Here is a 22,673-nt window from a genome sequence, read left to right on the forward strand (position 1 = left end):
CTTACTGCCTTGCAGTGGGTGCTGGAGGGTGCCTTCCCAGCTGTTCCAAGCTTTTCAAGTTTGACTCGGTCTCAGGAATCCTCTGTCTCTCCTATTTTATTTGATTTATTCGTCTCAGTTTCAATTAGGTTGTATTACATTGTGTTATCTTGCATTCCAATATCATAGTTAGTAAAATAAGTTTACCTCCATAGATTGTTGCTGCTGGTTTTTTTGCTTCCTTGAGCCCAGCTCCCATCTCCCATCTCCCTATCCCTTTTCCCTTTTCCCTTTTCCTTCCCATTGTGTGGAGCCAGGGCCGGGGGGGAGAGGGTGGGAGAGAGGGGGCAGAGGCCTGCTGCCCCCCTGTCATGGCCATAGATTGATCTAGTTAACTCTGTGACAGTTTTTGGTGGAGAACGAGGGCATTAGCTGCTTTTTAGCTTTTAGAACGAATCTGTCTCTCCGCTCTCGGAGAGCTTCGTTAGGGAACTTTTATCAGCAGTTCAGGTTTCTGTGCTGAAAAACTTGACCTTGAAAGCCCAGGTGGACTGCCAGTATTCTGGGATATTTGTCAACTTTGAGCACTGCTTAGTCTGGGCGGTGCTTTTTCATTTTTTTTCCTCCTCTCATCAGCCTCCATTCATTAACCCCTTTCTAGTAGCTACCAGTGATGAACCCGCTCTTTATCGAGGGGGCGCTGTCTAAGGGATTAAAAACCAGTACGTTCCTCACAACTTATTGGCCAATTATCAATGTCATGATTTCTTGTTGTGGAATTGTGTTCATATATAACCAAATAAGGGCACTGATGGAGATACTTGCATGGTACTTGTATGCAATGTGGTATGATTTGGATTTTGACACTTACATTCCAAATGGAATACCTACAAACAACTACATCCCAGATGGAATAGCTAATTTTACAGACAACACAATGTTCAGACCGGTTTCCAGGCTTTCTTCTCCGTTTGTCACACGTTTTTCAAATGCTGAGTTAATGCTCATTTTTGTGGGCATACTCGTGTGCATGTTATCAATCTCCCTGAATATATTACTATCCATTCGTGTTATGTGGAAGGAGACTCCTCCAAAACCAGAGAATGCTGACTGGCAGGGAATATGGAGAGGTTTAGGAAAAATCTTAGAAGCATGGGGAGCCGCAATGTCATGGGATTTCACTCTTGAACACCTGTGGGATCCCAAGAAACCAAGCCCAGTGTTTGAGCCAGGGACGTGCGGCTTCTGTAGATCTAGGAAGGTACAACTTATCTGGGGCCTGGCTTGTGCTTACCATGCCCTATGTAATACTATTCTGGAGAGAGAGAGTTTCCGAGCTGAGGTTCAAGCCAAAGGGGAAGATGTCCAAGTCAAATCTGATCAATCACAGGAGACACCAGTAACAATGTCAGTTGCCTCTATGGAAGGCAAGAAATGGAAACGAGCGTCCTCGCATCTAGAGCGGAAAAAAGAAGAAGCGGAGGAGGAGGTAGAGGAAGATCCAGGCGAGGGGCCCTCCTCAGAACCACCATCACCACGGTAGGCAAAAGAAAAAATTAAGAGAGATGGAGAAGAGAATGATGAAGAGAAAGTCTCTATTACTACTCGTCGACCTTTGAAGATGACTGAAATCCAAGGCTCAGGAAAGGAGTTTACACAGTGCCCAAACAAAACTCTCCTGGCTTCCTGGTTGCTTTGCTATTGGGACAGCGGGGCCAGTAGCTTGTCTCTAGATGGTAATGAAGCTTGCCAAAACTAGGAAGCATTGCCAGAGATCCAACTACTGAGAGAGGGATCAGTAGATGTTTGGATGGGGATGCTGCCCTCTGGGAACGAGTGTTAGTAGCTTTGAAGGAAAGGCTTGAAACGTGTGATGAAAAAGTGGGATACAGTTGAAAATCCAGGTATCCAGTATTTGAGGGAAACAGCCGTGGTGGAAATGTTGTATGACCCTAATTTTGTTCCTAACCATCCATGCCAAGACCACGACCCTGAGAGTGAGGATGACGCCTGATATATGGTGGAAACTCACAACAACAGCACCAGAAAGATACGCCGGTACACTAGCAGCAACGTTTGACAGAAACGAGGACAGCAGAAAAGACCCTTAGTTTTTGAGTGGATTCTTACGCTCCAAAACTATGAACAACAGCTACCCCCAACTCACGCTTCCATTTCCGTCATCTCACAAGTAACAGACCAACTGAATGAAGCACGAGAGCAAATGTCTCTATTGATTAATCATGGCAAACCTGTAGTAGCATCAGAAACTCTTGATGAAGATCAGGATAATCAAAAGAGGCTAGCGAAGGAGCTGATCAAACTCATGAGAATCCAACTAATTAAAGATGATGAATCCTCCTTCTCATGTGCACCATAAAAATCTCAGCGATTAAAGGCAAACGCTTTCCGGCTCCAGTAAGGAATTCTACATCACGAATGGCCTTGTGGTGTTACCTACGTGACCATGGAGAAGACATGAGGAAGTGGCATGACCAAGCTACTCCTGTACTACGAGCACGGGTGAGAGAATTACAGAACAGATCCATCACCAGTTGCTCCAGTTACCACGGGTAATGAATAGAGGGGCCCTGCCCTCAGTCAGAGGTGGGGAAAGGGATAATAGAGTTTATTGGCACATCAGAACCACAGAAATATAAGGCACTGGTGGACACCAGTGCCCAGTGCACTCTGATGCCCTCGAGTCATGAAGGGACAGAATCAGTCCATATTGCTGGAGTGACTGAGGGCTCTCAAGAATTGACTGTGTTGGAGGCCGAGATGGTAAAGCCTCAGTGGTAAAGACTGGCAAAAACATCCTATTGTGAATGGCCAAGGGGCTCCACGTACGCTTGGTATCAATTACCTCAGAAGGGATCCTGAAGGGTATTGATGGGCCTTTGGAATAGCTGCTGTAGACACAGACAACATTAAGCAGCTGTCTGTTTTGCCTGATTCGTCTGTTGTGGGGTTGCTACGAGTAGAAGAGCAGCAGGTACTAATTGCCCACAAAAACGGTGCACAGACGACAGTACCGCACGAATAGGGATTCCTTGCTCCCCATTCGTAAGTTAATTCGTCAACTAGAGAGTCAGGGAGTGATCAGCAAAACTCACTTGCCTTTTGACAACCCCAGTAGGGGGTTAAAAAATATGGCCAGTGCGTAAAGCCAGTGGAGAATGGAGGCTGACAGTGGACTACCGTGGCCTGAATGAAGTCACACCCCCACTGAATGCTGCTGTGCCGGACATGTGAGAACTCCAGTATGAACTGGAGTCAAAAGCAGCCAAATGGTATGCCATCACTGACATTGCTAGCACCTTCTTTTCCATTCCTTTGGCCACAGAATGTAGGCCACAGTTTGCTTTCACCTGGAGGGGCGTTCAGAATACTTGGAACCGTCTGTCCCAAGGGTGGAAACACAGCCCAACCATTTGCCATGGGCTGATCTCCACGCCTTCCCCTGACGTGGCCCAGCTTCGCTGCTGAGGGCAGCCTTGCAGGGTTGTCTTTGACACTTAAATTCCCTAGGGAAGGCACGTGAAAGCATGCAGGACAGCTCTGAGAATAGAATGGGCAGCAGAGCCTGGGGCCCTCGGGCGTGAACTGCCTCCGCCGGGAGAGGTGGCTCGCAAGGCCTGGGGAGCAGCACTGGAGGTTGCAGGGCTCCTCCTCTCCTGTAAAGCACAGACTGAGACCATGCAGGGAGCAGAGCGGCCCTCCTAGTGGGCAGCAGGTGGCAGCAATCTGTATTTGGCAGGTCTGTTACTGGACCTGGGTGGTATTAAGAAGCAGGTGTTCTTTCTTAACGGCACGAGACGCGTGGGGGATTGCTGCACCTCATGTGCATCTCCAGGAAGTAAAGGACACAGATTACGTGTATTCAACGTGTGTGAATGTCCACAGAATTTCCGGAAAGGGCCCACCTGCTTTGAGAACTGCTATACGTATTAAAATCTCATCCTTGCTTGAACGGAAAGAACCCAATATGGGGGTCTTGCAGGGGCTCTTTGGTGGCCGTGGGGTTCCACTGGGACCTGCTGTCCGGCCAAAAGTTTGTGTGCTAAGTAGGTCAGGTTCAGAACATTTGAACAAAACATTGTCAGCTGACTAGTTCCTAGTGATCACTTGTTACAGGGCCTCCATTATCAAGCCTAGCAGGGTTCAGTGTAAGTCCCACAGCCTGTGCAATGTTGAGGCTCTGCTTTTAGGCTTCAGATGTCCCGCTTATCTGGGAATAGCAACCTTCCCCGGGCAGAATGCCGCTCTGCTGAGACTCTGAAGTAACTGCTGAAGCAAGGCAATTTGCGCGCACAAAGCAATCATGGATGGCAGACACTACAGAAGATGGAAATTTCTGTTTATTTGCTTGAAGATGGTAAGTTATTTTTGGAAAAACAGCTCTCCCCCAACTCTCCCCTACAAAGATGGCAGTGTGCAGCGGTGGGAGGTTCTGCCTGAGCGCGCCTGGGTGCAGTTGCTGGCGCCAGAAGCAGCGTTTTGGTGTAGGCCGTGATGGCTACGGCCGCTGCAGCTGGAAGCCGCCTGGCGGCTTCCTGACAGGGTTGGCAGGCCCTGGGCCTTCCCACGGCGGTCCAAGAGCCTCGTCTTCTCTCCTTTCCTGTGGGAACCAAGAAGAAAGACACTCAGCTCTGGGCTGGGGAAGGAGGGACAGAAACGCTGCAGGGCTTCTCTCGGGCCTGCAGTCTGGGGATGTGCTGCCCAGGACACACCCCGCTCTGTGTGATGCCCAGGGGCCCTCGTGCCCAGGCCCATCTGCACCGAGAGTGCCCACCAGCCGGGGGAAAGGTGGGCAGGAGGAGGCCCAGCCCCGCAGCGCAGGGAAGCCCGCACAACAGGTGTGGGGCTCAGGGCCTGCTGACGCTGCTCCTCCCGGGCCTCTGCAGGAGCCGGCACACACTTACTGTTCCCGTGATGTCCCCGGGAGCTGTGGCTTGTTCTGCCACCCCTCTGGTGCTGTCTGCCCTGCAGGGCTTTGGCACCTGTCCTTCCCCTTCAGCCTCTCTCCCAGCTGCCGGTCGTACTCCCGTCTCACGATGTAGGCAGGACGAGGGTCACCCTCCAGCAGGCGGTGGAAGGGGTTCTGCAAAGGCAAAAGAGATTGTCCTAAACAACAGTTGCAAGGAGCTAGGGCTGCCCTTCAGGATGTGGTCGTGCAGGAAATGGCACTGAGGAGCAGAGGGCTCTCTCTGCAACACAGACTGTGCCCTCACTCCCTGAAGCCAAGGGCTGGCACCGGCTTCTCTACCCGGAGGTGTTTGCGCGGGCCCCAGTGCCTCAGCTGAGGCAGGTGCCTCACGCAGGCTTGGTTTAGTCTTCACATGCCCATGCCCAGCCAGCTGCTGCCTTTGCCCTGTGCTCTTTGCTGCAGCTCCACTCGCACGGCAATTTGCAGGGCAGTGGGCAGACAGAAGATGCTTCCTTGCCAGGTGGCCACAGCAACGCTGCCATGTCCAGGAGCCCTGAGCTGCTCCCCTCCCGAGGAGAGGAGCAGGGGGAACTGTCCTTTCCCTGAGGGCGGTCAGTGCACACTGTACCTGGCTCCTCTCTGTGCTCTGCCTCTGCGTGCACTGCTCGTACTCGCTGCGGAATTCAGCTTCCACCTCCTTGCGCTTGGAGGCCATCAGCACCTGGAGCCGTCTTGCCTCAGTCTGAGCGTGCTTCAAGCGTGCTGCCTGCAGGCCAGGGAAACACAACCATTGGCAGCGTCAGACTCCTGGGGCTTGGGCAGGGATCCCTGGGAGGCCAGCTGCTGCTGCCATGCCTGCCCTCCTCTGGAGCCCCAGGAGGATTCAAGGGTGGCGGACCAACGCCTCTGGCGTACCACTCTGGAGGTGTGCTGGGCATCGGCAGCGGGCTTTGCCTGAGTTGCAGCCTTCTTTAGCACTTCAGCATATGTCCGTTCAAGTTCTGCCAGGAACCTAAAGAGAGACAGCCGGCTGAGCTGGTGGGAGCACAGGCTGAAGCAGTTTCTCACCGCTGGGCTCGCAGCCCACAGCTCTGCTCCAGGAGCACAAGCGACTGTGGCTGTAGTCACCTTGCCATTTCCAGGGCCTTTTGGCAAGGGCACCACAGCTGAGGAAAACACCTCCCTGACACAACAAGCCAGAGCATGGTGTGTCCCCCACCGCCTGCCACTGCTCTTCTCCAGGAGGCTCACCTGAACTTAACCCTTCGCTGTTTCTCCTCCTGCTCCTTGCGTTTTTTCTCTGACATCACAACTTGTGATGCCCTGCGCCGAGCCAGCATCACCGGATCATACACGCTCACTGCACGTGGGAAGCAAGAGAACATCACATCATCGTCTTTGTGACCGTGCAGGAAAGCAGCAGTGGCAGAGCTGCTTGGCCCCGCTCATCCACACTCATTGCCATCCCAGGAACAGAGCCACTATTTCAGGGGCTCTTTGCCCCTGCTGGACACTGGACTCAGCCCAGATCTGCATTCCTCCTGAGCCCATCCTGCTCTCTCTCACCCCTCTCCCAGCAGCAGGGACACACAGGGAGGTGCTCAGAAACTCCAGGGCTTACTGGCTGGGGGTAAGTTCCCCAGCAGAGAAGAGGTTTCCTCATCCACTTCAGGCACATTCACATACCTTTTCGGGCACCCTCGCCCCATGGCTGCGACTGTCTCCGGGGCTTGACGAAAGTCGTATCTTGGCGTGTCTTCGAGCCCTCAACTTCAATTCTGGAAACAAGAAGACACCAGTGGGCTAAAAGGGCACCAAGCTTCCTCAGTGCCTGACACAGAGAACCTGCTGGCAGGGCTCTTTGGGAGCCAGTGCCGAGCCCTTGGAGGACTCTCTGTGGGAGCTGAGGGGCCCTCCAGTCTCCAGCAACTTCTGTCCCCGAGCTTCTGTCGCCTTCGGGCCAGCCCTGAACAGGGGGACCCTCCTCGCTGTCCCCACACCCTCCTCCCACCTCTCTCACTCAGGGCCCGCGGCCCACGCACTGGCCCATTGGACTGCCCTGTCCCGGTGGACCGAGCCACGGGCCGGACGGGAACTCTCCAGAGAAGGGCTGCTCCTGCCTAACAACCTGGCCAGGAGAGAGGCCTCAGCAAGAAGCTGCCCCAAAGCGTGAGCTGAGCAGCTGCTCCCTTGGCCGGCTGGCTGCTGCAGGAGTGCTTGCGCTCACCTAGGCAGTACGAAGCAGCCGTCCTCACTGCATCGAGTAAAGTTGTTTTTGCCTCTAAACGCAATCATATTCAGCATCTCAGAGTCCTGCGTCGGGATAGACACAAGTGAGCAGAGGCCACAGACACGTGTCTGTTGCTCCCAAGAGTGGCAAACCTCACTTGAGAGCGCTGCAGGGAGCCCCGGAGGCGTGCAAGCTCACCCCAAGAAGAGCAGGCAGCATGTTGCCCGTCGCATCCACCTGCAGTACGCAGTCATCAAAGAAATTCATGATGACCTCCTGCCCTCTCAGAGAGAGAATGCCAAGTCTGTTGAAGAAGAAGTCAACTTCCTTCTTTCCTCGGAGGGCCTCAGCAAAGAAGAGCAGGGTCTCATGGATGCACTGCTGTACGATTGGCACGCGGAAGTAAATGCTTTCAGCAATCTCCTGGAAGTCCAACGGATACTCGAATATCTCAGCTGCAAAACAAACACAGACCAACCACGTCACTCCCTGCAGGAAAGGCAGGTGAGCTTTGCCACCAGCTCCCAGCATGCAGCTATGAGCTGGGGAGAGCTGGGCAGATCAGGCTGATGCCCGGGGCAGGGGCAGGGTGCTGGGACTCTCCGTGTGCACCCTCCGCCTGCACTCTCCAGGTTGCAAGAGACTTTGCTCTTGCCAGGTCGTCACAGGGATTTCAGCACAGCAAAATGCTGAGGCTGTGCAAAGCAAAGCAAAATTCTTCTTACGAGGAATTTTGGTCTTTGGCTCCTTGAGATTGTAAAATTTCTGGATGTGGTGGTTCAGCTGGAAGACGGGTCTGTCCACATCCAGAACCCCATCCTGTCCGGCAGTGGCATGAGCTGGCACAACTGCAAAGCTCCCAATTCCAATATCCACCGCCTGAAAGGTCAAACAAGAAGAGGGAGACATGGCAGCGCTGGGCAGAGGTGGGAAAGGTGCTGGATGACCTGCTGGCCCTGGGCATGGTGTTGTGTGGCCTGCCCGCTGCTCAGGTGCAAAGGGCAAGCTGGGCTCCGAGCAGGAGGTAAGGCTCACCCTCTTCTCCAGCAGCTCTTCCCGAATGTACTTGGATGTGGCCCACCACACTTGGCAGATCTCTGGAAAGCAAAAGAAGGACCCATCACTCTCGGAGTTGGCAACGCCCAACCATTCTGAAACCCCTTCCCCCAGCAGAGGAGAGAGCGGGATGCGACCAAGCTCTCCCTTGCCCTCAACGAGCACTCGTGCTGCTGTAGCTTCCAGCACAGCTCTTGACCGTGCCCAGCGAGCGGGAAGCGCGCACTGCGCCTGGGGCCGGTCTGGAGAGGGAAGGGATGCGCTCTGGGGAAGGGGGTCCTGGCACCGGCAGCGGGCCTGGGCTGCCAAAGCAATCCCTGAGCCGGCGGGCACCACCCGGCAGGGCTCTCCTCGCAGACACCAGGCCTCCAGCTGCCCAGCCCTCAGCTTTCCACACCTCGTCTCCCCTCCGTCTTCGTGAGCACAGCGCTGCCTCAATGGCCCCCAAGCCTTACCCGAGGTGGTGAGGTCCTTCAGTAAGTTAAGCTCCTTGGGATCCAAGGGTTCGAAGAGCAGGTAAGAGAACACGTCAGCCGCCATGCTGTGCAGCAGTTGGAGAAGCGGCGCTCACTCCCTTGCTCCTGCTCCTTGCCCCCTGGCAAGCAGCGTCTCACTCTCTCTCACAGGTTCCCCTGGCCTTCTCCTGCCGGCAGAGCAGCTCCAGCGGAGCAGAGCAGCGCTGGCAAGAACAGCCCTGGCACCTCCCAGGCCTCGCTGGGAAATGTGGCCGGGGGACGCTGGGGACAGGGACTCAGAGCTGAGCCCCATTGTGACGCCGTGACGTGTCACAGAGGGCTGGGGGACCCGCCCACCTCACAGGCCCCCCGCCTCTTGGCCCAGCATGGACGGGGGAGCCCAGCGAGGCCCCCGAGGGTGCTGCGCTGGCGCTTCCGCCCTGCACAGTGTTCTTCTGCTCTTCGCATCTGCTGCGTGCGTGGAAATAAATAGGAGGTGTTACTTTTGGAGCAACCTACGTGATTTTTCTGTGTGTAACTTGCTAAACTTTGTTAGCAGCTGCTAGGGATTTTGTCTGTCAGGAAAACACTATCTGCTGGCCGTAAACAGAACAATCACTGCAGTCTATTACTGAGCTAGAAACAAGGAACTTCATTGCTACTGCACGTTCATGTGAAAGGGGAGAATGTGTCACAGATGCAGTCTCTTGCCATCTTTCTGTATGCCTTTCAGTTGAAGGATGTGAAGCCTTGTTATTGCACGCAGAAACGACTGCCATCTAGCCCAGAGTAGCTGGCTTCCTATGGTTTATCTCCTCTCACAGAATCACAGAATCACCAAGGTTGGAAAAGACCTACAAGATCATCCAGTCCAATCATCCACCTATCACCAATTGTTCTCACTAAACCGTATCCCTCAACACAAAATCCAAACGTTCCTTGAACACCTCCAGGGTCAGTGACTCCACCACCTCCCTAGGCAGCCCATTCCAATGCCTGACCACTCCTTCAGAAAAGTAGTATTTCCTAATGTCCAGCCTAAATCTCCCCTGGCTCAGCTTGAAGCCATTCCCTCTAGTTCTATCACCAGTTACATGAGAGAAGAGGCCGACCCCCAGCTCACCACAACCTCCTTTAGGTGGTTATGGAGAGCTGTAAGGTCTCCTCTGAGCCTCCTCTTCTCCAGACTGAACAATCCCAGCTCCTTCAGCCACACTTCGTAAGGCCTGTGCTCCAGACCTCTCACCAGCTTTGTTGCCCTTCCCTGAACCTGCTCCAGGGCCTCAGTATCTTTCTTGCAGTGAGGGCCTAAAACTGGACACAGTACTCCAGGTGCAGCATGCAGGGCACAAGGATATTCTGTGTCCTGGCACACTGTGTAACACCAAATTGAGTAAAATGCAAAGAGCATCTAGAAGTGGAGAGTGCTTCACTTTCTGCCAGTTGACCCCGATTTTATGTTCTTAAAAATATCCAATCCCAATCCGGTGGTGGTGACGAATTCAGAGCGTGTTCAGTATGACTTAAAACACAGAAAGCAGTTTCTGCTACGTCGGTGAACGAGCCCAGTATCTCCCCACCTCTAGTTGGAGTGAGGGTGGCTGTGAAGGTGTCATGGTTTTGTGATTTGTGGTTTTCAGTATTCCACATCATAACACCATGTAGTGCACTGGGAGTCAAAGTGTTAATGCTCCAGTTCCGGGTGCCTGTCACTGTACGGCATGGAAGTCATGGGATCTGGCCCTTCCTGGTTGGGCAGTCTCTTACTGCCTTGCAGTGGGTGCTGGAGGGTGCCTTCCCAGCTGTTCCAAGCTTTTCAAGTTTGACTCGGTCTCAGGAATCCTCTGTCTCTCCTATTTTATTTGATTTATTCGTCTCAGTTTCAATTAGGTTGTATTACATTGTGTTATCTTGCATTCCAATATCATAGTTAGTAAAATAAGTTTACCTCCATAGATTGTTGCTGCTGTTTTTTTTTTGCTTCCTTGAGCCCAGCTCCCATCTCCCATCTCCCTATCCCTTTTCCCTTTTCCCTTTTCCTTCCCATTGTGTGGAGCCAGGGCCGGGGGGGAGAGGGTGGGAGAGAGGGGGCAGAGCCCTGCTGCCCCCCTGTCATGGCCATAGATTGATCTAGTTAACTCTGTGACAGTTTTTGGTGGAGAACGAGGGCATTAGCTGCTTTTTAGCTTTTAGAACGAATCTGTCTCTCCGCTCTCGGAGAGCTTCGTTAGGGAACTTTTATCAGCAGTTCAGGTTTCTGTGCTGAAAAACTTGACCTTGAAAGCCCAGGTGGACTGCCAGTATTCTGGGATATTTGTCAACTTTGAGCACTGCTTAGTCTGGGCGGTGCTTTTTCATTTTTTTTCCTCCTCTCATCAGCCTCCATTCATTAACCCCTTTCTAGTAGCTACCAGTGATGAACCCGCTCTTTATCGAGGGGGCGCTGTCTAAGGGATTAAAAACCAGTACGTTCCTCACAACTTATTGGCCAATTATCAATGTCATGATTTCTTGTTGTGGAATTGTGTTCATATATAACCAAATAAGGGCACTGATGGAGATACTTGCATGGTACTTGTATGCAATGTGGTATGATTTGGATTTTGACACTTACATTCCAAATGGAATACCTACAAACAACTACATCCCAGATGGAATAGCTAATTTTACAGACAACACAATGTTCAGACCGGTTTCCAGGCTTTCTTCTCCGTTTGTCACACGTTTTTCAAATGCTGAGTTAATGCTCATTTTTGTGGGCATACTCGTGTGCATGTTATCAATCTCCCTGAATATATTACTATCCATTCGTGTTATGTGGAAGGAGACTCCTCCAAAACCAGAGAATGCTGACTGGCAGGGAATATGGAGAGGTTTAGGAAAAATCTTAGAAGCATGGGGAGCCGCAATGTCATGGGATTTCACTCTTGAACACCTGTGGGATCCCAAGAAACCAAGCCCAGTGTTTGAGCCAGGGACGTGCGGCTTCTGTAGATCTAGGAAGGTACAACTTATCTGGGGCCTGGCTTGTGCTTACCATGCCCTATGTAATACTATTCTGGAGAGAGAGAGTTTCCGAGCTGAGGTTCAAGCCAAAGGGGAAGATGTCCAAGTCAAATCTGATCAATCACAGGAGACACCAGTAACAATGTCAGTTGCCCCTATGGAAGGCAAGAAATGGAAACGAGCGTCCTCGCATCTAGAGCGGAAAAAAGAAGAAGCGGAGGAGGAGGTAGAGGAAGATCCAGGCGAGGGGCCCTCCTCAGAACCACCATCACCACGGTAGGCAAAAGAAAAAATTAAGAGAGATGGAGAAGAGAATGATGAAGAGAAAGTCTCTATTACTACTCGTCGACCTTTGAAGATGACTGAAATCCAAGGCTCAGGAAAGGAGTTTACACAGTGCCCAAACAAAACTCTCCTGGCTTCCTGGTTGCTTTGCTATTGGGACAGCGGGGCCAGTAGCTTGTCTCTAGATGGTAATGAAGCTTGCCAAAACTAGGAAGCATTGCCAGAGATCCAACTACTGAGAGAGGGATCAGTAGATGTTTGGATGGGGATGCTGCCCTCTGGGAACGAGTGTTAGTAGCTTTGAAGGAAAGGCTTGAAGCGTGTGATGAAAAAGTGGGATACAGTTGAAAATCCAGGTATCCAGTATTTGAGGGAAACAGCCGTGGTGGAAATGTTGTATGACCCTAATTTTGTTCCTAACCATCCATGCCAAGACCACGACCCTGAGAGTGAGGATGACGCCTGATATATGGTGGAAACTCACAACAACAGCACCAGAAAGATACGCCGGTACACTAGCAGCAACGTTTGACAGAAACGAGGACAGCAGAAAAGACCCTTAGTTTTTGAGTGGATTCTTACGCTCCAAAACTATGAACAACAGCTACCCCCAACTCACGCTTCCATTTCCGTCATCTCACAAGTAACAGACCAACTGAATGAAGCACGAGAGCAAATGTCTCTATTGATTAATCATGGCAAACCTGTAGTAGCATCAGAAACTCTTGATGAAGATCAGGATAATCAAAAGAGGCTAGCGAAGGAGCTGATCAAACTCATGAGAATCCAACTAATTAAAGATGATGAATCCTCCTTCTCATGTGCACCATAAAAATCTCAGCGATTAAAGGCAAACGCTTTCCGGCTCCAGTAAGGAATTCTACATCACGAATGGCCTTGTGGTGTTACCTACGTGACCATGGAGAAGACATGAGGAAGTGGCATGACCAAGCTACTCCTGTACTACGAGCACGGGTGAGAGAATTACAGAACAGATCCATCACCAGTTGCTCCAGTTACCACGGGTAATGAATAGAGGGGCCCTGCCCTCAGTCAGAGGTGGGGAAAGGGATAATAGAGTTTATTGGCACATCAGAACCACAGAAATATAAGGCACTGGTGGACACCAGTGCCCAGTGCACTCTGATGCCCTCGAGTCATGAAGGGACAGAATCAGTCCATATTGCTGGAGTGACTGAGGGCTCTCAAGAATTGACTGTGTTGGAGGCCGAGATGGTAAAGCCTCAGTGGTAAAGACTGGCAAAAACATCCTATTGTGAATGGCCAAGGGGCTCCACGTACGCTTGGTATCAATTACCTCAGAAGGGATCCTGAAGGGTATTGATGGGCCTTTGGAATAGCTGCTGTAGACACAGACAACATTAAGCAGCTGTCTGTTTTGCCTGATTCGTCTGTTGTGGGGTTGCTACGAGTAGAAGAGCAGCAGGTACTAATTGCCCACAAAAACGGTGCACAGACGACAGTACCGCACGAATAGGGATTCCTTGCTCCCCATTCGTAAGTTAATTCGTCAACTAGAGAGTCAGGGAGTGATCAGCAAAACTCACTTGCCTTTTGACAACCCCAGTAGGGGGTTAAAAAATATGGCCAGTGCGTAAAGCCAGTGGAGAATGGAGGCTGACGGTGGACTACCGTGGCCTGAATGAAGTCACACCCCCACTGAATGCTGCTGTGCCGGACATGTGAGAACTCCAGTATGAACTGGAGTCAAAAGCAGCCAAATGGTATGCCATCACTGACATTGCTAGCACCTTCTTTTCCATTCCTTTGGCCACAGAATGTAGGCCACAGTTTGCTTTCACCTGGAGGGGCGTTCAGAATACTTGGAACCGTCTGTCCCAAGGGTGGAAACACAGCCCAACCATTTGCCATGGGCTGATCTCCACGCCTTCCCCTGACGTGGCCCAGCTTCGCTGCTGAGGGCAGCCTTGCAGGGTTGTCTTTGACACTTAAATTCCCTAGGGAAGGCACGTGAAAGCATGCAGGACAGCTCTGAGAATAGAATGGGCAGCAGAGCCTGGGGCTCTCGGGCGTGAACTGCCTCCGCCGGGAGAGGTGGCTCGCAAGGCCTGGGGAGCAGCACTGGAGGTTGCAGGGCTCCTCCTCTCCTGTAAAGCACAGACTGAGACCATGCAGGGAGCAGAGCGGCCCTCCTAGTGGGCAGCAGGTGGCAGCAATCTGTATTTGGCAGGTCTGTTACTGGACCTGGGTGGTATTAAGAAGCAGGTGTTCTTTCTTAACGGCACGAGACGCGTGGGGGATTGCTGCACCTCATGTGCATCTCCAGGAAGTAAAGGACACAGATTACGTGTATTCAACGTGTGTGAATGTCCACAGAATTTCCGGAAAGGGCCCACCTGCTTTGAGAACTGCTATACGTATTAAAATCTCATCCTTGCTTGAACGGAAAGAACCCAATATGGGGGTCTTGCAGGGGCTCTTTGGTGGCCGTGGGGTTCCACTGGGACCTGCTGTCCGGCCAAAAGTTTGTGTGCTAAGTAGGTCAGGTTCAGAACATTTGAACAAAACATTGTCAGCTGACTAGTTCCTAGTGATCACTTGTTACAGGGCCTCCATTATCAAGCCTAGCAGGGTTCAGTGTAAGTCCCACAGCCTGTGCAATGTTGAGGCTCTGCTTTTAGGCTTCAGATGTCCCGCTTATCTGGGAATAGCAACCTTCCCCGGGCAGAATGCCGCTCTGCTGAGACTCTGAAGTAACTGCTGAAGCAAGGCAATTTGCGCGCACAAAGCAATCATGGATGGCAGACACTACAGAAGATGGAAATTTCTGTTTATTTGCTTGAAGATGGTAAGTTATTTTTGGAAAAACAGCTCTCCCCCAACTCTCCCCTACAAAGATGGCAGTGTGCAGCGGTGGGAGGTTCTGCCTGAGCGCGCCTGGGTGCAGTTGCTGGCGCCAGAAGCAGCGTTTTGGTGTAGGCCGTGATGGCTACGGCCGCTGCAGCTGGAAGCCGCCTGGCGGCTTCCTGACAGGGTTGGCAGGCCCTGGGCCTTCCCACGGCGGTCCAAGAGCCTCGTCTTCTCTCCTTTCCTGTGGGAACCAAGAAGAAAGACACTCAGCTCTGGGCTGGGGAAGGAGGGACAGAAACGCTGCAGGGCTTCTCTCGGGCCTGCAGTCTGGGGATGTGCTGCCCAGGACACACCCCGCTCTGTGTGATGCCCAGGGGCCCTCGTGCCCAGGCCCATCTGCACCGAGAGTGCCCACCAGCCCGGGGAAAGGTGGGCAGGAGGAGGCCCAGCCCCGCAGCGCAGGGAAGCCCGCACAACAGGTGTGGGGCTCAGGGCCTGCTGACGCTGCTCCTCCCGGGCCTCTGCAGGAGCCGGCACACACTTACTGTTCCCGTGATGTCCCCGGGAGCTGTGGCTTGTTCTGCCACCCCTCTGGTGCTGTCTGCCCTGCAGGGCTTTGGCACCTGTCCTTCCCCTTCAGCCTCTCTCCCAGCTGCCGGTCGTACTCCCGTCTCACGATGTAGGCAGGACGAGGGTCACCCTCCAGCAGGCGGTGGAAGGGGTTCTGCAAAGGCAAAAGAGATTGTCCTAAACAACAGTTGCAAGGAGCTAGGGCTGCCCTTCAGGATGTGGTCGTGCAGGAAATGGCACTGAGGAGCAGAGGGCTCTCTCTGCAACACAGACTGTGCCCTCACTCCCTGAAGCCAAGGGCTGGCACCGGCTTCTCTACCCGGAGGTGTTTGCGCGGGCCCCAGTGCCTCAGCTGAGGCAGGTGCCTCACGCAGGCTTGGTTTAGTCTTCACATGCCCATGCCCAGCCAGCTGCTGCCTTTGCCCTGTGCTCTTTGCTGCAGCTCCACTCGCACGGCAATTTGCAGGGCAGTGGGCAGACAGAAGATGCTTCCTTGCCAGGTGGCCACAGCAACGCTGCCATGTCCAGGAGCCCTGAGCTGCTCCCCTCCCGAGGAGAGGAGCAGGGGGAACTGTCCTTTCCCTGAGGGCGGTCAGTGCACACTGTACCTGGCTCCTCTCTGTGCTCTGCCTCTGCGTGCACTGCTCGTACTCGCTGCGGAATTCAGCTTCCACCTCCTTGCGCTTGGAGGCCATCAGCACCTGGAGCCGTCTTGCCTCAGTCTGAGCGTGCTTCAAGCGTGCTGCCTGCAGGCCAGGGAAACACAACCATTGGCAGCGTCAGACTCCTGGGGCTTGGGCAGGGATCCCTGGGAGGCCAGCTGCTGCTGCCATGCCTGCCCTCCTCTGGAGCCCCAGGAGGATTCAAGGGTGGCGGATCAACGCCTCTGGCGTACCACTCTGGAGGTGTGCTGGGCATCGGCAGCGGGCTTTGCCTGAGTTGCAGCCTTCTTTAGCACTTCAGCATATGTCCGTTCAAGTTCTGCCAGGAACCTAAAGAGAGACAGCCGGCTGAGCTGGTGGGAGCACAGGCTGAAGCAGTTTCTCACCGCTGGGCTCGCAGCCCACAGCTCTGCTCCAGGAGCACAAGCGACTGTGGCTGTAGTCACCTTGCCATTTCCAGGGCCTTTTGGCAAGGGCACCACGGCTGAGGAAAACACCTCCCTGACACAACAAGCCAGAGCATGGTGTGTCCCCCACCGCCTGCCACTGCTCTTCTCCAGGAGGCTCACCTGAACTTAACCCTTCGCTGTTTCTCCTCCTGCTCCTTGCGTTTTTTCTCTGACATCACAACTTGTGATGCCCTGCGCCGAGCCAGCATCACCGGATCATACACGCTCACTGCACGTGGGAAGCAAGAGAACATCACATCATCGTCTTTGTGACCGTGCAGGAAAGCAGCAGTGGCAGAGCTGCTTGGCCCCGCTCATCCACACTCATTGCCATCCCAGGAACAGAGCCACTATTTCAGGGGCTCTTTGCCCCTGCTGGACACTGGACTCAGCCCAGATCTGCATTCCTCCTGAGCCCATCCTGCTCTCTCTCACCCCTCTCCCAGCAGCAGGGACACACAGGGAGGTGCTCAGAAACTCCAGGGCTTACTGGCTGGGGGTAAGTTCCCCAGCAGAGAAGAGGTTTCCTCATCCACTTCAGGCACATTCACATACCTTTTCGGGCACCCTCGCCCCATGGCTGCGACTGTCTCCGGGGCTTGACGAAAGTCGTATCTTGGCGTGTCTTCGAGCCCTCAACTTCAATTCTGGAAACAAGAAGACACCAGTGGGCTAAAAGGGCACCAAGCTTCCTCAGTGCCTGACACAGAGAACCTGCTGGCAGGGCTCTTTGGGAGCCAGTGCCGAGCCCTTGGAGGACTCTCTGTGGGAGCTGAGGGGCCCTCCAGTCTCCAGCAACTTCTGTCCCCGAGCTTCTGTCGCCTTCGGGCCAGCCCTGAACAGGGGGACCCTCCTCGCTGTCCCCACACCCTCCTCCCACCTCTCTCACTCAGGGCCCGCGGCCCACGCACTGGCCCATTGGACTGCTCTGTCCCGGTGGACCGAGCCACGGGCCGGACGGGAACTCTCCAGAGAAGGGCTGCTCCTGCCTAACAACCTGGCCAGGAGAGAGGCCTCAGCAAGAAGCTGCCCCAAAGCGTGAGCTGAGCAGCTGCTCCCTTGGCCGGCTGGCTGCTGCAGGAGTGCTTGCGCTCACCTAGGCAGTACGAAGCAGCCGTCCTCACTGCATCGAGTAAAGTTGTTTTTGCCTCTAAACGCAATCATATTCAGCATCTCAGAGTCCTGCGTCGGGATAGACACAAGTGAGCAGAGGCCACAGACACGTGTCTGTTGCTCCCAAGAGTGGCAAACCTCACTTGAGAGCGCTGCAGGGAGCCCCGGAGGCGTGCAAGCTCACCCCAAGAAGAGCAGGCAGCATGTTGCCCGTCGCATCCACCTGCAGTACGCAGTCATCAAAGAAATTCATGATGACCTCCTGCCCTCTCAGAGAGAGAATGCCAAGTCTGTTGAAGAAGAAGTCAACTTCCTTCTTTCCTCGGAGGGCCTCAGCAAAGAAGAGCAGGGTCTCATGGATGCACTGCTGTACGATTGGCACGCGGAAGTAAATGCTTTCAGCAATCTCCTGGAAGTCCAACGGATACTCGAATATCTCAGCTGCAAAACAAACACAGACCAACCACGTCACTCCCTGCAGGAAAGGCAGGTGAGCTTTGCCACCAGCTCCCAGCATGCAGCTATGAGCTGGGGAGAGCTGGGCAGATCAGGCTGATGCCCGGGGCAGGGGCAGGGTGCTGGGACTCTCTGTGTGCACCCTCCGCCTGCACTCTCCAGGTTGCAAGAGACTTTGCTCTTGCCAGGTCGTCACAGGGATTTCAGCACAGCAAAATGCTGAGGCTGTGCAAAGCAAAGCAAAATTCTTCTTACGAGGAATTTTGGTCTTTGGCTCCTTGAGATTGTAAAATTTCTGGATGTGGTGGTTCAGCTGGAAGACGGGTCTGTCCACATCCAGAACCCCATCCTGTCCGGCAGTGGCATGAGCTGGCACAACTGCAAAGCTCCCAATTCCAATATCCACCGCCTGAAAGGTCAAACAAGAAGAGGGAGACATGGCAGCGCTGGGCAGAGGTGGGAAAGGTGCTGGATGACCTGCTGGCCCTGCGCATGGTGTTGTGTGGCCTGCCCGCTGCTCAGGTGCAAAGGGCAAGCTGGGCTCCGAGCAGGAGGTAAGGCTCACCCTCTTCTCCAGCAGCTCTTCCCGAATGTACTTGGATGTGGCCCACCACACTTGGCAGATCTCTGGAAAGCAAAAGAAGGACCCATCACTCTCGGAGTTGGCAACGCCCAACCATTCTGAAACCCCTTCCCCCAGCAGAGGAGAGAGCGGGATGCGACCAAGCTCTCCCTTGCCCTCAACGAGCACTCGTGCTGCTGTAGCTTCCAGCACAGCTCTTGACCGTGCCCAGCGAGCGGGAAGCGCGCACTGCGCCTGGGGCCGGTCTGGAGAGGGAAGGGATGCGCTCTGGGGAAGGGGGTCCTGGCACCGGCAGCGGGCCTGGGCTGCCAAAGCAATCCCTGAGCCGGTGGGCACCACCCGGCAGGGCTCTCCTCGCAGACACCAGGCCTCCAGCTGCCCAGCCCTCAGCTTTCCACACCTCGTCTCCCCTCCGTCTTCGTGAGCACAGCGCTGCCTCAATGGCCCCCAAGCCTTACCCGAGGTGGTGAGGTCCTTCAGTAAGTTAAGCTCCTTGGGATCCAAGGGTTCGAAGAGCAGGTAAGAGAACACGTCAGCCGCCATGCTGTGCAGCAGTTGGAGAAGCGGCGCTCACTCCCTTGCTCCTGCTCCTTGCCCCCTGGCAAGCAGCGTCTCACTCTCTCTCACAGGTTCCCCTGGCCTTCTCCTGCCGGCAGAGCAGCTCCAGCGGAGCAGAGCAGCGCTGGCAAGAACAGCCCTGGCACCTCCCAGGCCTCGCTGGGAAATGTGGCCGGGGGACGCTGGGGACAGGGACTCAGAGCTGAGCCCCATTGTGACGCCGTGACGTGTCACAGAGGGCTGGGGGACCCGCCCACCTCACAGGCCCCCCGCCTCCTGGCCCAGCATGGACGGGGGAGCCCAGCGAGGCCCCCGAGGGTGCTGCGCTGGCGCTTCCGCCCTGCACAGTGTTCTCCTGCTCTTCGCATCTGCTGCGTGCGTGGAAATAAATAGGAGGTGTTACTTTTGGAGCAACCTACGTGATTTTTCTGTGTGTAACTTGCTAAACTTTGTTAGCAGCTGCTAGGGATTTTGTCTGTCAGGAAAACACTATCTGCTGGCCGTAAACAGAACAATCACTGCAGTCTATTACTGAGCTAGAAACAAGGAACTTCATTGCTACTGCACGTTCATGTGAAAGGGGAGAATGTGTCACAGATGCAGTCTCTTGCCATCTTTCTGTATGCCTTTCAGTTGAAGGATGTGAAGCCTTGTTATTGCACGCAGAAACGACTGCCATCTAGCCCAGAGTAGCTGGCTTCCTATGGTTTATCTCCTCTCACAGAATCACAGAATCACCAAGGTTGGAAAAGACCTACAAGATCATCCAGTCCAATCATCCACCTATCACCAATTGTTCTCACTAAACCGTATCCCTCAACACAAAATCCAAACGTTCCTTGAACACCTCCAGGGTCAGTGACTCCACCACCTCCCTAGGCAGCCCATTCCAATGCCTGACCACTCCTTCAGAAAAGTAGTATTTCCTAATGTCCAGCCTAAATCTCCCCTGGCTCAGCTTGAAGCCATTCCCTCTAGTTCTATCACCAGTTACACAAGAGAAGAGGCCGAACCCCAGCTCACCACAACCTCCTTTAGGTGGTTATGGAGAGCTGTAAGGTCTCCTCTGAGCCTCCTCTTCTCCAGACTGAACAATCCCAGCTCCTTCAGCCACACTTCGTAAGGCCTGTGCTCCAGACCTCTCACCAGCTTTGTTGCCCTTCCCTGAACCTGCTCCAGGGCCTCAGTATCTTTCTTGCAGTGAGGGCCTAAAACTGGACACAGTACTCCAGGTGCAGCATGCAGGGCACAAGGATATTCTGTGTCCTGGCACACTGTGTAACACCAAATTGAGTAAAATGCAAAGAGCATCTAGAAGTGGAGAGTGCTTCACTTTCTGCCAGTTGACCCCGATTTTATGTTCTTAAAAATATCCAATCCCAATCCGGTGGTGGTGACAAATTCAGAGCGTGTTCAGTATGACTTAAAACACAGAAAGCAGTTTCTGCTACGTCGGTGAACGAGCCCAGTATCTCCCCACCTCTAGTTGGAGTGAGGGTGGCTGTGAAGGTGTCATGGTTTTGTGATTTGTGGTTTTCAGTATTCCACATCATAACACCATGTAGTGCACTGGGAGTCAAAGTGTTAATGCTCCAGTTCCGGGTGCCTGTCACTGTACGGCATGGAAGTCATGGGATCTGGCCCTTCCTGGTTGGGCAGTCTCTTACTGCCTTGCAGTGGGTGCTGGAGGGTGCCTTCCCAGCTGTTCCAAGCTTTTCAAGTTTGACTCGGTCTCAGGAATCCTCTGTCTCTCCTATTTTATTTGATTTATTCGTCTCAGTTTCAATTAGGTTGTATTACATTGTGTTATCTTGCATTCCAATATCATAGTTAGTAAAATAAGTTTACCTCCATAGATTGTTGCTGCTGTTTTTTTTTTGCTTCCTTGAGCCCAGCTCCCATCTCCCATCTCCCTATCCCTTTTCCCTTTTCCCTTTTCCTTCCCATTGTGTGGAGCCAGGGCCGGGGGGGAGAGGGTGGGAGAGAGGGGGCAGAGCCCTGCTGCCCCCCTGTCATGGCCATAGATTGATCTAGTTAACTCTGTGACAGTTTTTGGTGGAGAACGAGGGCATTAGCTGCTTTTTAGCTTTTAGAACGAATCTGTCTCTCCGCTCTCGGAGAGCTTCGTTAGGGAACTTTTATCAGCAGTTCAGGTTTCTGTGCTGAAAAACTTGACCTTGAAAGCCCAGGTGGACTGCCAGTATTCTGGGATATTTGTCAACTTTGAGCACTGCTTAGTCTGGGCGGTGCTTTTTCATTTTTTTTCCTCCTCTCATCAGCCTCCATTCATTAACCCCTTTCTAGTAGCTACCAGTGATGAACCCGCTCTTTATCGAGGGGGCGCTGTCTAAGGGATTAAAAACCAGTACGTTCCTCACAACTTATTGGCCAATTATCAATGTCATGATTTCTTGTTGTGGAATTGTGTTCATATATAACCAAATAAGGGCACTGATGGAGATACTTGCATGGTACTTGTATGCAATGTGGTATGATTTGGATTTTGACACTTACATTCCAAATGGAATACCTACAAACAACTACATCCCAGATGGAATAGCTAATTTTACAGACAACACAATGTTCAGACCGGTTTCCAGGCTTTCTTCTCCGTTTGTCACACGTTTTTCAAATGCTGAGTTAATGCTCATTTTTGTGGGCATACTCGTGTGCATGTTATCAATCTCCCTGAATATATTACTATCCATTCGTGTTATGTGGAAGGAGACTCCTCCAAAACCAGAGAATGCTGACTGGCAGGGAATATGGAGAGGTTTAGGAAAAATCTTAGAAGCATGGGGAGCCGCAATGTCATGGGATTTCACTCTTGAACACCTGTGGGATCCCAAGAAACCAAGCCCAGTGTTTGAGCCAGGGACGTGCGGCTTCTGTAGATCTAGGAAGGTACAACTTATCTGGGGCCTGGCTTGTGCTTACCATGCCCTATGTAATACTATTCTGGAGAGAGAGAGTTTCCGAGCTGAGGTTCAAGCCAAAGGGGAAGATGTCCAAGTCAAATCTGATCAATCACAGGAGACACCAGTAACAATGTCAGTTGCCCCTATGGAAGGCAAGAAATGGAAACGAGCGTCCTCGCATCTAGAGCGGAAAAAAGAAGAAGCGGAGGAGGAGGTAGAGGAAGATCCAGGCGAGGGGCCCTCCTCAGAACCACCATCACCACGGTAGGCAAAAGAAAAAATTAAGAGAGATGGAGAAGAGAATGATGAAGAGAAAGTCTCTATTACTACTCGTCGACCTTTGAAGATGACTGAAATCCAAGGCTCAGGAAAGGAGTTTACACAGTGCCCAAACAAAACTCTCCTGGCTTCCTGGTTGCTTTGCTATTGGGACAGCGGGGCCAGTAGCTTGTCTCTAGATGGTAATGAAGCTTGCCAAAACTAGGAAGCATTGCCAGAGATCCAACTACTGAGAGAGGGATCAGTAGATGTTTGGATGGGGATGCTGCCCTCTGGGAACGAGTGTTAGTAGCTTTGAAGGAAAGGCTTGAA

At 53.0% G+C, this 22,673-nt stretch overlaps 2 protein-coding genes across 3 annotated transcripts; both read right to left on the minus strand.

Annotated features, from left to right (window-relative positions):
- Window positions 1-4,322: 4,322 nt before the first annotated feature.
- Window positions 4,323-10,643, minus strand: LOC149912842 (uncharacterized). 2 transcript variants are annotated; one of them, XM_090131171.1, is made up of 11 exons: window positions 8,651-10,641; window positions 8,175-8,236; window positions 7,865-8,018; window positions 7,338-7,594; window positions 7,137-7,222; window positions 6,596-6,687; window positions 6,161-6,269; window positions 5,825-5,921; window positions 5,538-5,675; window positions 4,905-5,083; window positions 4,323-4,600 (listed from the first exon to the last, which is right to left on the minus strand). In XM_090131171.1, exons 1-11 carry the CDS (start codon window positions 8,733-8,735, stop codon window positions 4,399-4,401), a joined length of 1,461 nt encoding a protein of 486 aa, XP_089987297.1. In that variant the 5' UTR covers window positions 8,736-10,641; the 3' UTR covers window positions 4,323-4,398. The 2 variants fall into 2 exon arrangements, with proteins under 2 accessions (XP_089987297.1, XP_089987296.1); XM_090131170.1 differs by having other exon boundaries at window positions 7,865-8,236; window positions 8,651-10,643.
- Window positions 10,644-14,736: 4,093 nt separating this feature from the next.
- Window positions 14,737-20,538, minus strand: LOC149912843 (uncharacterized). Its single transcript, XM_090131173.1, has 11 exons — window positions 19,065-20,538; window positions 18,589-18,650; window positions 18,279-18,432; window positions 17,752-18,008; window positions 17,551-17,636; window positions 17,010-17,101; window positions 16,575-16,683; window positions 16,239-16,335; window positions 15,952-16,089; window positions 15,319-15,497; window positions 14,737-15,014 (listed from the first exon to the last, which is right to left on the minus strand). The coding sequence occupies exons 1-11, from the start codon at window positions 19,147-19,149 to the stop codon at window positions 14,813-14,815; spliced, it is 1,461 nt and encodes a 486-aa protein (XP_089987299.1). The 5' UTR covers window positions 19,150-20,538; the 3' UTR covers window positions 14,737-14,812.
- Window positions 20,539-22,673: the final 2,135 nt, after the last annotated feature.

Source organism: Phasianus colchicus, chromosome Z, assembly GCF_987193195.1.
Source record: "Phasianus colchicus chromosome Z, bPhaCol1.hap1.1, whole genome shotgun sequence".
Classification (NCBI taxonomy): Eukaryota; Metazoa; Chordata; class Aves; order Galliformes; family Phasianidae; genus Phasianus; species Phasianus colchicus.

Coding starts and splice junctions, on each gene's coding strand:
- LOC149912842 (XM_090131170.1), bottom strand. CDS start 8,735: ATGGCGGCTGACGTGTTCTCTTACCTGCTCTTCGAACCCTTGGATCCC. Junction 5,676..5,824: donor CCCAGCACACCTCCAGAGTG/GTACGCCAGAGG, acceptor CCTGGCCTGCAG/GCAGCACGCTTGAAGCACGC. Junction 5,084..5,537: donor AGAGCACAGAGAGGAGCCAG/GTACAGTGTGCA, acceptor TTGCCTTTGCAG/AACCCCTTCCACCGCCTGCT.
- LOC149912843 (XM_090131173.1), bottom strand. CDS start 19,149: ATGGCGGCTGACGTGTTCTCTTACCTGCTCTTCGAACCCTTGGATCCC. Junction 17,637..17,751: donor TGCTGCCTGCTCTTCTTGGG/GTGAGCTTGCAC, acceptor ATCCCGACGCAG/GACTCTGAGATGCTGAATAT. Junction 17,102..17,550: donor GGCTGCTTCGTACTGCCTAG/GTGAGCGCAAGC, acceptor TCTTGTTTCCAG/AATTGAAGTTGAGGGCTCGA.